Source organism: Kwoniella botswanensis, chromosome 1 (genome assembly GCF_036426115.1).
Source record: "Kwoniella botswanensis chromosome 1, complete sequence".
NCBI lineage: Eukaryota > Fungi > Basidiomycota > Tremellomycetes > Tremellales > Cryptococcaceae > Kwoniella > Kwoniella botswanensis.
Window position 1 is genome coordinate 8,992,607 of NC_088599.1, and position 14,532 is coordinate 9,007,138.

The 14,532-nt window shown below is 44.2% G+C and overlaps 9 protein-coding genes across 9 annotated transcripts; 3 read left to right on the forward strand and 6 right to left on the reverse strand.

The window, feature by feature from the left end:
- Positions 1-201: 201 nt before the first annotated feature.
- Positions 202-1,595, reverse strand: L199_003376 (uncharacterized protein; the record flags this gene model as incomplete). The annotated part of the gene is made up of 3 exons (XM_064889109.1): positions 202-607; positions 679-1,204; positions 1,268-1,595. 3 exons carry the CDS (start codon positions 1,593-1,595, stop codon positions 202-204), a joined length of 1,260 nt encoding a protein of 419 aa, XP_064745181.1.
- A 41-nt stretch (positions 1,596-1,636) lies between these two features.
- L199_003377 (uncharacterized protein) lies at positions 1,637-1,950 on the reverse strand (the record flags this gene model as incomplete). The annotated part of the gene is made up of 2 exons (XM_064889110.1): positions 1,637-1,747; positions 1,801-1,950. 2 exons carry the CDS (start codon positions 1,948-1,950, stop codon positions 1,637-1,639), a joined length of 261 nt encoding a protein of 86 aa, XP_064745182.1.
- Positions 1,951-2,907: 957 nt separating this feature from the next.
- Positions 2,908-3,129, forward strand: L199_003378 (uncharacterized protein; the record flags this gene model as incomplete). Its single annotated transcript, XM_064889111.1, has 1 exon — positions 2,908-3,129. One exon carries the CDS (start codon positions 2,908-2,910, stop codon positions 3,127-3,129), a length of 222 nt encoding a protein of 73 aa, XP_064745183.1.
- Positions 3,130-3,290: 161 nt separating this feature from the next.
- On the reverse strand, positions 3,291-4,345 carry L199_003379 (uncharacterized protein; the record flags this gene model as incomplete). The annotated part of the gene is made up of 4 exons (XM_064889112.1): positions 3,291-3,645; positions 3,716-3,830; positions 3,950-4,201; positions 4,270-4,345. The coding sequence occupies 4 exons, from the start codon at positions 4,343-4,345 to the stop codon at positions 3,291-3,293; spliced, it is 798 nt and encodes a 265-aa protein (XP_064745184.1).
- A 949-nt stretch (positions 4,346-5,294) lies between these two features.
- On the reverse strand, positions 5,295-5,737 carry L199_003380 (uncharacterized protein; the record flags this gene model as incomplete). Its single annotated transcript, XM_064889113.1, has 2 exons — positions 5,295-5,590; positions 5,710-5,737. 2 exons carry the CDS (start codon positions 5,735-5,737, stop codon positions 5,295-5,297), a joined length of 324 nt encoding a protein of 107 aa, XP_064745185.1.
- Positions 5,738-6,366: 629 nt separating this feature from the next.
- On the forward strand, positions 6,367-8,019 carry L199_003381 (uncharacterized protein; the record flags this gene model as incomplete). The annotated part of the gene is made up of 5 exons (XM_064889114.1): positions 6,367-6,501; positions 6,554-6,598; positions 6,668-6,995; positions 7,067-7,595; positions 7,650-8,019. 5 exons carry the CDS (start codon positions 6,367-6,369, stop codon positions 8,017-8,019), a joined length of 1,407 nt encoding a protein of 468 aa, XP_064745186.1.
- A 355-nt stretch (positions 8,020-8,374) lies between these two features.
- L199_003382 (uncharacterized protein) lies at positions 8,375-10,422 on the reverse strand (the record flags this gene model as incomplete). The annotated part of the gene is made up of 5 exons (XM_064889115.1): positions 8,375-9,062; positions 9,130-9,658; positions 9,714-10,080; positions 10,142-10,201; positions 10,270-10,422. The coding sequence occupies 5 exons, from the start codon at positions 10,420-10,422 to the stop codon at positions 8,375-8,377; spliced, it is 1,797 nt and encodes a 598-aa protein (XP_064745187.1).
- A 483-nt stretch (positions 10,423-10,905) lies between these two features.
- On the reverse strand, positions 10,906-11,436 carry L199_003383 (uncharacterized protein; the record flags this gene model as incomplete). The annotated part of the gene is made up of 3 exons (XM_064889116.1): positions 10,906-11,186; positions 11,249-11,340; positions 11,405-11,436. 3 exons carry the CDS (start codon positions 11,434-11,436, stop codon positions 10,906-10,908), a joined length of 405 nt encoding a protein of 134 aa, XP_064745188.1.
- A 1,116-nt stretch (positions 11,437-12,552) lies between these two features.
- L199_003384 (uncharacterized protein) lies at positions 12,553-14,473 on the forward strand (the record flags this gene model as incomplete). The annotated part of the gene is made up of 5 exons (XM_064889117.1): positions 12,553-12,702; positions 12,765-12,824; positions 12,898-13,249; positions 13,316-13,853; positions 13,936-14,473. 5 exons carry the CDS (start codon positions 12,553-12,555, stop codon positions 14,471-14,473), a joined length of 1,638 nt encoding a protein of 545 aa, XP_064745189.1.
- Positions 14,474-14,532: the final 59 nt, after the last annotated feature.

Consider the following 14,532-nt stretch of genomic DNA (forward strand, 5'->3'; position numbering starts at 1 on the left):
TAATTACATTGTACTGTACTGTATGTATTGCGGATGACCCGTGCTATAGCAACCGAGAGCGGATGGAGAGCATCGGAGTGTGTCAGTCAATACGGAGTCTCTTTGATAATGCATAATTCTTCATATCTCAAATAATAATGCTGCAGATCACTCTGCCCTAATCACCCATCATCTTTTGGATATGTTCAGTCTCTACCTCGCTTAATGCATTCGTTCTGCTTCTTCTTCTGCTCTTTCCAAAGTCCATCCAAACCTGTTCATAACTTCTTTCAAACCCTCATCCTTCTGATACCTCTTCATAGAAAACACTCTCCAATCTACATCATGCTCAGGGGGAGTGAAGTCCGAAGGAACATCATCACCAAATACTTCTCTAAATCCCGACTTCTTATAAGCTGAATCGTAATACCCTATTCTATCCAAACGAAGGTACAGTCTTCCATCGCGCACACAGTCTGCAAGGTCCGAATATCCCATTTTCTCGTATTGCTGTACGAGCAGTTCTTCAGGATGGGTAAGGGAGTTGGAACCTTCTCGAACATAAGCCAAAGTACGATTGAACAGCCATGGTGTGGAGAAAGCATCGGATTTGGTAGTAACATACGCCCTGAAGACATCAAGTCAGAACGACGCATATAGCCGAGACGATGGGAACATATTACATCAGGCAGTACTTACCATTCCCAATCTATAACTCCTATTACTTTCCCTTCTGAATCGACCATCATCTCATCTCCTTTCTTGTCGTCGTGCTTGATGAACAAATCATCCGGAACTTCACACAAAACCTTCGAGTGTGAGACTAACTCTCTCAATTCTAAATGCCACAGATAGGCATCAACAGGGTTTTGACCTTGAAGTGCATTTAACGATATATACCGAAGAGCTGAATCAATCTTAGCTAGATACATATCCTTGAGAGTGTCAAAAGGTCCCATAAAGTAAGGTGGTGTAGGATTCATGAAGCTTCCTCTAGATACGATTGGTCCTACAAGCATACCGTCGTGTTCTGCAGGGTATATACAGCCAATCTTCGTGAATGGTAATCTGAGATTCCGAAGTTGGATTTCGGTTTTAGCATATTCTTCTATGAAGTGCTGAAGCTGATCGTCGGGTAGTGTGATCTCACCCAAGTGACCGCTTCGAGGTATATCCATAGGTGTACCTTCCATGAAGCTAAGAAAGAAGTAATCCAGCGTTGTCTCTATAGAATTGTGAAAGCCGTATCAGTAGGATCCCCGGAGTTTGGGGACGGATGTGAACGTACCATTTCTTTCTCCTTTCACACGCATGTATCCAGGTAAATAAGCCTCAGGTACAGGTATACCGTAATCTCGAAGAACTTGAAGAGTAGCAACTTCACTTTGAATCCCGGGTTCAGTGATTTGGGAGGGTAGACGATGTCCCTGATTTTGTCTAACTCTAATCAACCATTTGATACCATCATCGAACTCCATCAGGAAGTGAATGTTGTAGGCGGCATACCACTTGGACTTCTGAAGAGCTTCGTAGTCCTCGGGTAGATGCAGGGTGCAATTGGAGGAAGGACGAAGCTGTTTGACATCTCCGAGTATGATATCTTTGTATGTGTGCATTTCGAGTAGGATGGTGGTAAGCTAAGAACGCAGTCAGAATGTCATACAACCGGGTGTACCGTTAATGACAATGGTGATATTGTACTCACATATTGACGTTCTGTATCCGCTTGTATCTGTCTGAGCGCAGTCATTCGCAATTCTGGGGTTTCCTGCATCCAAAGGTCAGTCCCCATCCGCATATGAGAGAGTTAGCGAGATTCACCTTCGTCCTAGCTTTTTGGCAAGGGTGATGATCTGGTGTATTATGCTCGGAGCAGCAGACGACATGACATAGTGAGCATATAGCATCCCATCGCAAGACTCTAGCTTGACATCCAGCAGCTTCACAAGGGTATTCGATAAGTTCTGGCATGAAGGTGATTGAGTGAGTTCCTGCTAAAGAATTAAGAAAAGGAATCAAGGAGTGGCGAGGGAACTTGACGATTTGACGATCGGATGACAATCATCTCTTTTCTGTTTTGATTTGTGTGAGTGATCAGTTGGTGAAATGTGATGGATGCGGACCATGCATCACGCTAAGAATCGGACACGGATCTTCAACACTCAAGCCATCAATCCAAAGGAAGGTGGCACTTTTGGTCGTGTTGGGTTTGTGTTGCATCGGATCCCAACATACAGTACTGTATACATATCGACACAGATCAATGAGACAGTGCAGTATGGGTTCTGGAACACTATGTACCATGCGGGTGGTACCTCAATTGCAGTCGTTGTCTATTGCCCATAGACATTGGAACGGGTATGAATCGGGCACTCGGTCAGAATCCATCAAGTATGGAGTGGTACAGTAAGCACAGCAGACGGAACAAACACCTCGATGGAATACGCTTGTACGTCACATCATTGTGTCGATATTACAGTATCGACTGTGAATATGCATCCAATGTTTTGATGCATGGTTCGGGAAAAAAATGCATTCTTTCAGATGCTTCCTCTGCCCGTTGTATGCCAGTTCCACTTCATTGTCTTCTCATGCCTCAACTTCGAGACGTGTTCAATTGCATCATCTTGTTAGAAACGGGGGGACAGGCAAAATACAATGAGGTGTATATAAGGGTGAGGTAATTTTGAAGTTCTGAGTTTCCTATCTCACAGTTCTTCACAAGAACAACTTTTCAAATAGCTTTGTACTCTCAAGTTCCTTATACTGTCAAATGTGAGTTAACACGTTTACCTGTCAATTCCTTCCTTCCAGGCTGAGACAGTGTACAGGTCTTGCCCTAGCTGTCTGAACATTGCTGGATCACGAAAAGGTGGCGAGTATTGTTACCTTCGTACGTTCTTCACCTGTGTAGAGAAGGATTTCTAGATGATAGGCTATTTCCCAGATGGCGGTACAGGTAATCCAGTCGATCCAGTTTATCAAAGCTCGACCTCTACCAGCAACACTACTGGTTCAACCGCCAATAGTGGAACCAATACCAATACCAACAACTCTAACGATACCAACAACTCTAACGATACCAACAACTCTAACGATACCAACAAGGATAACAACAGATCTTCCGGAGCTACTTTTGGTCAGAAGTGAAGTTGAACCTTATCACAGGGCTGCGAGCCAAGAAGGCGTGGAAATTGGTCAAAGGGATGGTACTATGGCAAGGCAATGAATGGCGATGAATGCATACATAACATATTGAAAGCATATTATATGTGATATCATGAAGCTCAAGATACTGATCAATGGAGGATTCAGGCGATGGTATTTCTGAGCAAACGAAGGTATCCCTCATCTTCACCATATCTAGTGAGGCACAAATCCTTGTATTCTCCGTCATTAGCGAAAAAGATCTTATCTCCAGTAACGATCTCCCTCAGAGCTTTGAGATGATTGAGCTCCGGATGATATCCCAGTAGGATGTGGAGTCTTTGATAGAATTTACCTTCTTGGACACATTTAGCCAAATCCGAGTGACCAAGATTGACATACTCTGTGATCAGCATCTCCTCCAACGAGGATAGAGTGTTGTCACCTTCCCAGAAGGAAGATGGGAGGATTATCGCGAGCGGTGGAGAGAATGCTTCGGTTTTGGAAGTAACGTAAGCCCTAATTATCACATTGGTCTGTCATCCGTAGGCTCAGCAGTGTTCGACAAGCTGCGGGAGCATGTACTCACCATTCCCAATCGATGATTCCAGTGATATGACCTTCGTCGTCCACGAATATATGATCCCCTTTATCATCTGCATGTTTAAGATAGAACTTCCTTTCATCGGTGTCATCTTCCCACTCTGGTACAAGTGTATCAGAGCTCGGAGGTCAAGGTGAAAGACATAAATGAGATTTGGATCATCCGGATGATTAAAGTCAATTTGAGCCAAGTATCGATCTTTGTTGCTGAGGAAAGAACCAAGGAAGTGAGGCGGGTCGTCGAAACAGAAGCAAAGATCTATCAGAGGCCCTACTGTTGTAGAAGAGGAGTTAAGTGGATCGGGGTAAATAGACCCTATTCTGTCAAAGGGTACGGACTTGATCTTAATTTGGAAAAGGGCATAGTCTTGAATGACCTGAGCTAATATTTGAGGTGATTCTTCTCCGTTCAAGATAGCTGGATGAAGTGGTTGTCCTTCTACAAAATTGAGGAAGAGGTATTGTAATTCATCTATGACGGTCATCAATCAGCAAATATACTGTACATGCAATCCTGTCCCGAAGTGGGTGAGCACTCACCATGTCCAATGCCATCCTCTCCAGTCGGCAAGTGCATTTTTGGTACCAGCCTAGTCGCTTCGTTCAAGATCTTCATGGTTTCAATCTTGCTTTCATGATTTGACTTTCGGATTGTTGCAAGGCGGAGAATTGAAAGTCTGCTTACGTACACGGCCAATCGACTTGACACCATCATCGAAGTCGATTATGAAAGCGATGTTGTAACCTCCCTGCAGAAGATCAGTTGGTCCCTCAGAAATATCGATGGAAGAAGCATGACTAGGTCGCATGGAAGATGCTACTTGGTCAAGATGAGCGTCTCTTACTTTCTGCAGTAATTCAGACGTCTGTTTGGACCTATCGTCAGTTTCTGTTGTAAGGGTGTAATTAGCTATTTGGACTGACCTCCCCTTGCATTGCTGCATACGTAGCCTCCCAAGCCGCATCGTCCTGATCGGTATGAGCTTCCGACGGACTCTAAAGCCTACTGTGATACAGGATACTCACATCAAGCTCGACGCAAGGGTGGTAAAGAGGTGTGGTGTGAATGATGCATAGATGTTTGCCGCATTTTGTACAGTCACCAATCTCAGGTGTAGATCTGGCCCCACAGTTGGTGTATTGGCATGGCCAGGTGAGCATGGCTGAGTATGTAAAGGCGACGATAAGTAGATAGAGCAAGAGTCTTGCGAAATGCTGACTTGAACCTGTGATGCAAACGTGTGAAAGATGACTTGATGGTGATCTCCAAATCGTGTTTTGGTTCATGCATATTGACATACCAGCTCAAGAGGTGGCGGTACTGGTTGTCATCGTTTCGTGCATTTTTGAACTTAACTGAGACCATAAAATGCACAGTGGAGGTGGCCTATACGCCTAAGACAAGGACATTCTCGTGTGTGCATCATATTTCGATCAGTGTAGGTGATTTACGAAAGTGGAATGCCTCCGAGCTAGTGGAGTAGTATACCATGGACATCTTCGATTCATTGGAAAACACACAACTCTATCACACTAACCAGAAGTTGTTTTTACATATATTCCAATCATTGATTTGCCACCTCCCAAGCTTTATAATCCTTCTCATACTGTACCTGAGCACTGCTCAAATCGGCATTGGCACTAGATACCTCCCATTGAGCAGCTCTAAGCTTGGTGGCAAAATCGTTAACTCTAGCTTGAGCAGATTCCATAATGTGGGGAGGAGACATTTCAGCTTGAAATTCGAAGTATTCGGCGTAGGCTTCTTCAACTTTGGTTTGCATTTCGTCTTGTTGAATCTGAGCGGATCGAAGACGGTTCTTTTGGGACTCCCAGATGGAGAATGATATTCGCACCTTACCTGATACAGTAGTCACAAGAAGTGGCGAAATCAGCCATTTTCTCCACAATTGCGCTATCGTAACGATCCATGTTGGGAGATGAACAAGATCTGAATCGTTAATCGAAAAGATGACTTACATTCTAGGCATGTAGGAATATCTGACATCTGATCAGCCTTTCCCTTCCAGCAAGAGCGACACCAGCCCATTTTGAGGATCACAACTGTGCGCCAAGAGGAGAGGTGTAGTTGTTCAGAGGGGGACACTGGTTTTATTCGGACGATCTCATATATATTCCACTGTATATGTCAAGCTACATATCATATCTGATGCGTTTGAAAAGTGCATGGCAACTCGACCCAACGAGAAGCAAGATCACCGAGTTAGTGTCTGGCATAGGGTTGCAACGCTTCTTTTCTGGATTTGAAGCTTCTCCATATGCGCGCGTATGTGCCGATCTTAGAGGCTTCTCGATCTTATTCCGATCCAGCTTGTAAACGTGTATATAGCATGTTTGCAGGATTGGACTCATGGGAGAAAGTGACAGACAAAATTGCTGTACACTCGAAGTGAATGACTACGTACCGAGTGTGAGGTACCATCAAGTTCGACTATGGGCTATGACAAACCGCCACATTCACCGCTTGGTGACACACACACACACATACACAATACGCACATACATATACTCTGGATGCACGGTCGTCAATCATCTTGTCCTTTTCTTCGTCAACATTCTTCATATCTGCATTCTATTCAGAGTACTGCACAATAGATCGTACCAATTCCTATCACCATGCTCACTTGGCCTTGCGACTATCCCGGTTGTCAGCTTCGATCCATCCCCCAAACCGGCGACTGCCGAATTTGTTACAAGCGTTTATGCAAAATTCACGCTTTCGAGCCTTACCACCCTTGTCTCGAGCTTGATGTGAGTCCGTCTTTTTATGGAATATCATATCGATAGCTGACCCTGGTATCAGGAGGATGAACGTGATGCGAGGGATTACGCAAATTCCGAAGCTGCTGCGAGTCCTGGAGCTAAAGTTCCATTTGTTGATAACTCTGAGCTGACATGACCATTGGACTGATTATAGCGTACTGAACTCCTCGAAATCGTCAGAAACGCACATCTCGACAAAATCGCTTCTTCCATGCGAAACGGTCATGGTTGTACCATCGACATCCCCAACAGTGGAGAAGCAGTCTTGGAAGGTGGGGTGAATCTTCATCTCATCCTTACGTTCGATGATGGTAAAAAGTGGTGTGCGAGAATTCGAAAACGCAATATCCTTGCGCCAACATCAGCTATCAGATCAATGGAGAATCAAAGTGAGATAGCATCCATGAAGATCTTGAATCGAATTACGAACGGGATTGTACCGATGGTATATGAGATCCCAAAAGATCTTCAACCCAACACTGGTGAGTTATCTCCCTTCTCATCAGATATCGAATGAGTTACTGTCACTGACCAAAAGATAATGAACTTGTAGATGAACTCGACTTCTTCTTCATGGATTTCGTCCCGGGTAAACCATTGAATGCACCAATTCTGAATGGAGAGGAGACTCCGGAGCAGATGGATCAGGCAGTGCATGATTACGCTCTCTTCCAAATCAGTCTCAAATCCCTTTCTTTCGACTCCATCGGATCCTTATACCCTGCACCTTCCGATCTCAAGCCTAAACCAGATACATCCCCAGTCGTAGTCGGACCCTTGCTCTCCTTCTACCTTCGTTTCGATGAAGCACCTCACTTCGTCGGACCTTTCAAGAGCAACAAGGAAAGATACTTGTCATCCATTGATCTGGTCTTGGGAAAGATTCGAGAAGGAATATTCTATCCCGAGATTGCACGTTTTGCGTACCTCGCGCATTTAGAACTGAAAGATATGGTCAATCGATATGATCACTGGGAAACATGTGAAGATGGAAGGTTCTATTTCAAACATGGAGAAGATAAGGGAGATCATATTATGATAGATGAAGACGGGCATATCACTGGAGTGTTAGATTGGGAATGGTGAGTCGACTTTCCTCTTTTCCCAATGATGAAGGTTGATCTGTTCTTGGATAGGGCGTATGTGACTTCTAAAAGTGAAGCGTTCGGCTCATGCAATGCTTTCATGGATCCGAAAACTTTTTGGCATGGTAACAACTCTTTATCACGACTTGAGCTCAGATTGATCGAAGAATATCAGACGCTTGGACATCCCGATTTAGCCGAATGCGTGAAGTATGGCAGGTTATATCAATGCTTGGATGTATTAGTGGGTCGTTACCCGGATTTGGACTTCTTGAATGGTATCCGAGAGATAGTCACAGGTGATCAACACTCCTTCTGTGATACGGACGAGTACATCAATTGGGCTGATGATAAGTATGGAAGTGATGAAGAATATCAGAGATTGATCTTGAAAAGCAGTAACTGTCGCTTGGAAGGCTAGATGAGAAAGGCTGCAGTGAGGTAACTAGGTCTGAACGAGGGTGCATACGGACTGTATAGAGTAGAGATATGAGTTGTGGAAGTTTCGCTCATTTAATAGTGTAACAGCGCCCCCACGACACCACAAAAATATAATGTGCCACACAGACCGTAAGAGTGATATAAATGATGGAGACTCAGCATGATATCGTTTGCCTAATGATATTATGAATATAGGCTGGCGAGGTATGGGATGTTGTACATGCATTTTGGTGGTATCTACATGCGATCAACGAACTCCGACCGGCTTTATTGCTGGTATGCCCAGGTTAATACCGTCTATAGTAGGTTCATTTATAAGCTCTGCATGATCACAGCTACGATGATCTAACAGGGCCAGTTGATTCCTCTTCCTCAATGGTCATGGGAGTATCATCATGAGACTTGGTGATCTTCTTAACTCTTCTTTTGACATCCGTTCCACCTGTAGCACCCTCCTCCATTTTCTTCTGCTTCTTCAACTTCAAACGAAGTCTATTCTCCGCCATAGCTTTTTCCCTCGCTACGACATCTTCTGACTTTCTCCTCCTTCGATCCTCGGCCGATAGAGACCACCATTCTGACCTCTTACGATCTTTCTCTTCCCATCCTCTAGATGAGATCACTTTCTTTCGCTCTTCTTCTAAGTCCCATCCAGCCTTCGAGATGAGTTTTCGGAGTTCAGGATTATCGATATACCGCTCCACCATGTAAACGGTCCAATCCTTATCAGCGTAAAACGGAGGTTGGAGTGATTCAGGTTTGGTATCTTCGAAAGCATCCATCAAAGCCATTGGCATACAGATCATGACGTACCATCCGTGAAATCTGCCAATTGATTCCAGGTATTGGTATTTCTTCCCCTTTCTAACGCAGTGGGCGAGATCCGGACGATTTGAGTGATCGTAGAAGTCGATCAGGACTTGCTCTCTGACTGTATGCAGATCTTGTCTCTCGTAAGGCGCATTGGTATGGTAGCAGAATAAAGGAGAGGAGAAGGCTTCGGCTTTGGTAGTGACAAATGCCCTATGAACGTTCACAACTTCAGCATATGGCATTTTGTCAGTAAAACATTGAAGATATTCTCACTCACATTTCCCAATCGAGGATAGCAGTCAGATTACCTTCATCATCACCCCGCAATATATCCCCTTTCGCATCCGCATGACGTACATATACCTCAGTAACCTCTTCAGCTAATTCCGGACAAGTCTCTACTAATTCTTTGAGAGTCAGGTGCCACAGATATGCATTGAGGGCGTCATTTTCATTCATGACACCTTCACTGATGTGTGATAATACGATGTCGATCTGGGTTAAATACCGTTGTTTGTTGCTCTTGAATGGACCAGGAAAATGAGGTGCTTGGATGTTGTTCACTCCCCATAAGCTGAGTAGAGGACCTACCGACACTGAGTCATTGTGCCCATTGGAAGGGACCAGCGAACCGATTAAGGTGGATTTTATAGGATGGTTGGAAAGCAGGATCTGATTTCTTCCGTAATCTTCTATCAACCTTCGATGGTGGTCGTCCACGTGACGATATGTTTGCAGTGTAATATGGGGCATGAGCTGAGATTTACCTGCCATGAATTCACAGAAGAAGTAACAGATTGAAGTATCTACAGCCGAAGGAGATCAGTTTCATGCCTTTAGACCGACTGAAGGATCGCATACCTTCGACCAAGGCACCCGCTTCTTCTGCTTCTACCGTGGTTTTGATTGGCATCCATGCTCGAGGTACTGGCATACCGAATGTTTTGAGTGTTTGCAGCGTTACCGCTTCACTTATTGCAGTCTGTTTGAGTACCTCAATTGGCGGTACTCCATGATGTGCTTGTCGGACCCTTATCAGCCATTTGACACCATCATCGAACTCTAGCGGGAAATGTATGTTGATAGCACCATATGATCGCTCGTTATCGAGAATCGTTTTGGAGTCAGGCGGAAGGACCAGAATGCAATGATGACCAGGACGAAGTGATACTGCTAAGTTGATGATAGCGAATCGGGATCTTTCAAGCTTCTCGAGTAGTAAGCCATACTGTGGGGACATAGATGCACCGGTCAATCCAGATCTCGACACCATCTGCTCCTCAACTCACCTGTCGCAGTCGTATCTGCCTATCTATCTGTTGTTGTTCAACATGCTTGCGTGTCGGGTTCTGCTTGGGTTTGGAAGAGCAACAAATGAGACTGGCTACGGTGAGGCATAGCATTGATGGCAACTCACCAGAAGATCCAACCATACGCAATCATGGTAGGCTTGGACGTTATGTTCATGACAGTACACGGCTTGACATAACCTACACACTGATTTGCTGTTGGTGATGGTGAAATTATTGCAATCCACGATACAACACTTGGCGTCTGTGAAGAATGACATGTCTTCATGTTATATGTCATATGCGGTTATAGATTCGATGATACGAGATCAATTCCCATGTATAAGGCAATCAGGGTGATGATACAAGAATGGCACCGTGCTGTGAGGATACAGGGACTGTGTGTTGCGATCAAAACACGCTTGTTCATCACCGGGTAAATCTCCGAGCGAACACTACGGTAAAAGCAGAGAGAAATCACACAACGACAAGGATATCACTTCGATGCCTCCTGTTCTCTTTTGACGTATCATAGCAGTCAAAACTCTCTGACAAATGCATATACAGCAACGCTACGAATCACTCCATGTCACAAGTTCCCAATCAGAAGACCTAACCATAAAAGCAACACCGAAAGTGGCGTATCTGTCATCTCAGATTTTGAGAGGAACAAGCCGGGTTACTCTAATACGAGATGCTGCAATTGAGTGAGGTATCAATACAGATCTCTGATAGGCTTCCTTCTGAGCGAACATGAGCGATACTTACTCATCACAGTTAGGATGGACATAATCCTCATCGTCGTCCGCGTTGCTATCTTCAGTGTCAGAGTAGCCCGCTTCCTCTTTGGCTTTTTTAAGGACTTTTTTAGCTTCAATGAGGTCTTGGTAAGCTTCTGTAACTTCTTCCTCAGCTTGTTCCAGCTTGGCAAGATCTTTGGTCGATCTCAAAGTGCCATTTGCTTTTACCAGATAGTCATCTCTTTTCGTTTCGTACTCTTCAGTCTTATCGTTTCTGTCTTCTCGAGCGACGACTACATCTCCACCTGAGAGCAAGCTCCGTCACCACCCACATGGAAGACAAGAACACTCAAGGAATGAAGCTTACACTTCTGACAGTGGCCTGTTTTCTCCGAATGCCAATCTCCATCATCGACGTGTTCGTCACAACCTTCACAATGTGGACAATCAGGGGGGCATCTAGCAATGAGAGTCTTTGTCAGAACGGTCTCCCATAGAGCTTATATCTTGCAGTGGAGCTTACTCTTCCTCAGATGAACTCTCTGAATTAGCCATGTCGAAACAATTCAACGAAGGGTTAAGGTAGGTCGGTATAGGTAATATTGCTTTACGGGTGTGGTCTGAAGAGGAGGATGATTATCTGAGTTCGAACGAAGCTGTATTCCAGAGCTTCTTTTATACCCATTGAAACGCAGCTCTGATAAAGATGGGAGGGATTTCGATCTCATGACACCCAGACAGAGAACAATAAGCAGCTATAAAGAGTATTGATGTATCGAAGCTTCAGACTGGGGTACCGAAATTAGCATGCTTTCAATTTCGGGCTTCTCAGTCTGTCTTCAGCGATCAATCCAGTTCTTATTGTCCTCACTGATGCACCGTATGGGCGACTTCCCCTTTCGATACTATGAGCAAAGCAAAGATAGCATGACACCACAGTATCGCTGTATGTGAAAGTCTGAAAGAGACGTTTTCTTTTTGATCAAGCGGATCATTCCTCGATATAAACAGCTTTGAAGTAGGGGAAAGGAACGTCTATTGTTGCACACACAGACATAGCCGCTAAAGTAGAAAGTGAGAAGAGGCTTGGCACATACACCAACGATTGTGTCTGCGCTCAATCTGAGTCATGGTCTCCTCGACTTTCGGAGAAACAGTCTTTACACTGTTCAACATGAGGCGACAGAAGCGTTGATGGCCTGTGTTATCATCTCCGACCTTGACGCATCAAGAAGCCATGTTGCAACGATTGATTGATGCGGATCTCTTCCATCTTTGTCGTCAAGTACAGTAGCTGTTTGTGTGTCCTGCGAAGTACTACTTGAAGTAAGTTACAGTAGAAATCACGGGCAAAACTCATCGCGTACAAAGATGGTGATGGGCTCAAACTCTGACTATTCTTCGGCTGTCACCTCCAAGGTTCAATCTAATTCTACTTTTGCCGTGGTTACAGCAAGCGTGTGAAGAGAACTGATGGAGTAGCCACTGAAGCAGAAGCTTACTTTTGACCTCCTTTCGATCGATCGATCAATCACCAACAAAGTCACCGCATGGTTCACTTTTCATCAATCCCCATTATTCCCATCAAACTTCATTCGCTACTCACTCAACTCCTTCGATGGATACATTGTCTTTGAACACTTTTGTCTTCTTTGTTTTCAAGCACTCAAAATGCCAGAGTTGGTCGAATATCCCTGTAGCTTCGTTGGGTGTACCTCCACTGTTCTCGGGTGGGAAGTGAAGTGTCAATTCTGCAACGTTGTTCTGTGTGGTTTACACGACAATGACAATAATTATGAATGTTGTCGATTAGCAAAATTAGTGAGTAGTCGTCAATCTGCATTGCCTGATTGATGCTTACTACCATATAAATGAATTTGCAGGAACATGATGAGAGAAACGAAGCGCTGTATAAGGTCAGGCAGGCTACGAGAGAAAAGAATGTACGTATATCCCATGATTAATTGACGAACTTGAGACAACACGCTAATATGAATATGAATTATTGAAATAAAGCTCAATCATATCCTTGAACAAATTAAAACCCATCAGGCAACTTTGGACAAGGAAGTAAGCACCATTCGACCAGGACATACTTTCTCGCTCATCATACCCAAACTTGAAGACCTGGTAAAATCGAAATGGTATGCTGATTTCAACGTACATTTCCTCATCAACTTCGAAGACGATGTCAATTGGCTTCTTCGAGTCAGACAACCCTATGGCCCTTCACCCCCTCAAGAGATCTCAGATATAGTCATGACGAGCGAAGTAACCACACTCAACTTTCTCAAAGCTAATGGTATCCCGGTCCCTGGTGCTTGGCTGCCCAAACATCTTCGAGATGGGAATTCCAATGCTGTTGCTCGTAGGTTTATGTTTTCCTCTCGATTGGAAGTCTACTATTATATAGCTGATATATCACGTCGTGCAGGACTACCATTCGATTACTTCATTTACGAGTTTGTAGAGAGTAAACCTCTCAAGATCAACAAAGATCCTTACAAGCCTATCGGATTACCTCCCAACGAATTACGAAAGTTCGTGGAGGGATATGCCAAGATCCAAATCCAACTTTCCAACATACCTCTTGAACACACCGAAATTGGATCTTTATTCACCTCTCCCAATGACGAAAGTTCAGCGAAGGACGTTCGAGTTGGTCCAATAATCGGCACATTGACTTTCATGCAGCCTTCTCCACCATACTTTTTTGGTCCCTTCAGATCGAACAAAGAACGTTATCTTGCGCACATCGATGCCACTTTAGGATACATCTCCAAAGGTGCATTGTACAAAGACAACCTCATCGATGATTATCTCTGGCATTTGGAGTTACGTGAATTGGTGAATGGATGTCAGGAGTTAGATAGACAAACGGATAAGGTATATGTGAAACATGCCGATGAAAGAGGGGATCATCTGATGGTGAATGAGGAAGGTAAAATCATCAGTTTTCTGGATTGGGAATGGTCAGTCCGAAATTTACATGCTCATTACATGCTCAAACCTTCCTCAGTATGTTGAGACTGATTTTGCAGATGTTTTTCACAGGGCATACGTGACAACCAAAGAAGAAGCATTTTCGACGCCTAAGCTCTTCCATCAGGATTACGAGTGGATGCGATTGGGGGATAATTCCCTTCGTGAAGCAGAAAGGATTTTGATCGAATGCTATGAGCTTCATGGAAGGTCTGATCTTGCCGATTGTGTTCGGCGTGGTAAGCTGTATACTCGTTTAGAGGGAATTGGAAATTACGATCCGCTATGTATCAAGAAAGGGTTCAGAGAAGTATTTGGTGATGATATCCCGGAAGATTTCCATCCTCCCGAGAATGATGTAGATTGGAGGATATACATGATGAAGCGCTACGAGAACCTTGAGGGGTTGAAGACAGTTATGGAGGATTATGGATGGTCGATAGAGAGAGCAGAAAATAAAAAGGAGAAATGGCGGATCAGACAAGTGGAGATTGAGACGGAAAGAAAGAAGTGGATGGCGGAAGAAGAGGAGAATATGAAGAAAAGGTTCGAGGAGATGAAGAAAGCATACTACCAAGAGAAGGCGAGAAATGCTGAGTTAGGTGCATAGGAAATCGAAGTGAGGATTGGGTTGTAACATATCGTGCCATATCATATAAAACATCGTAT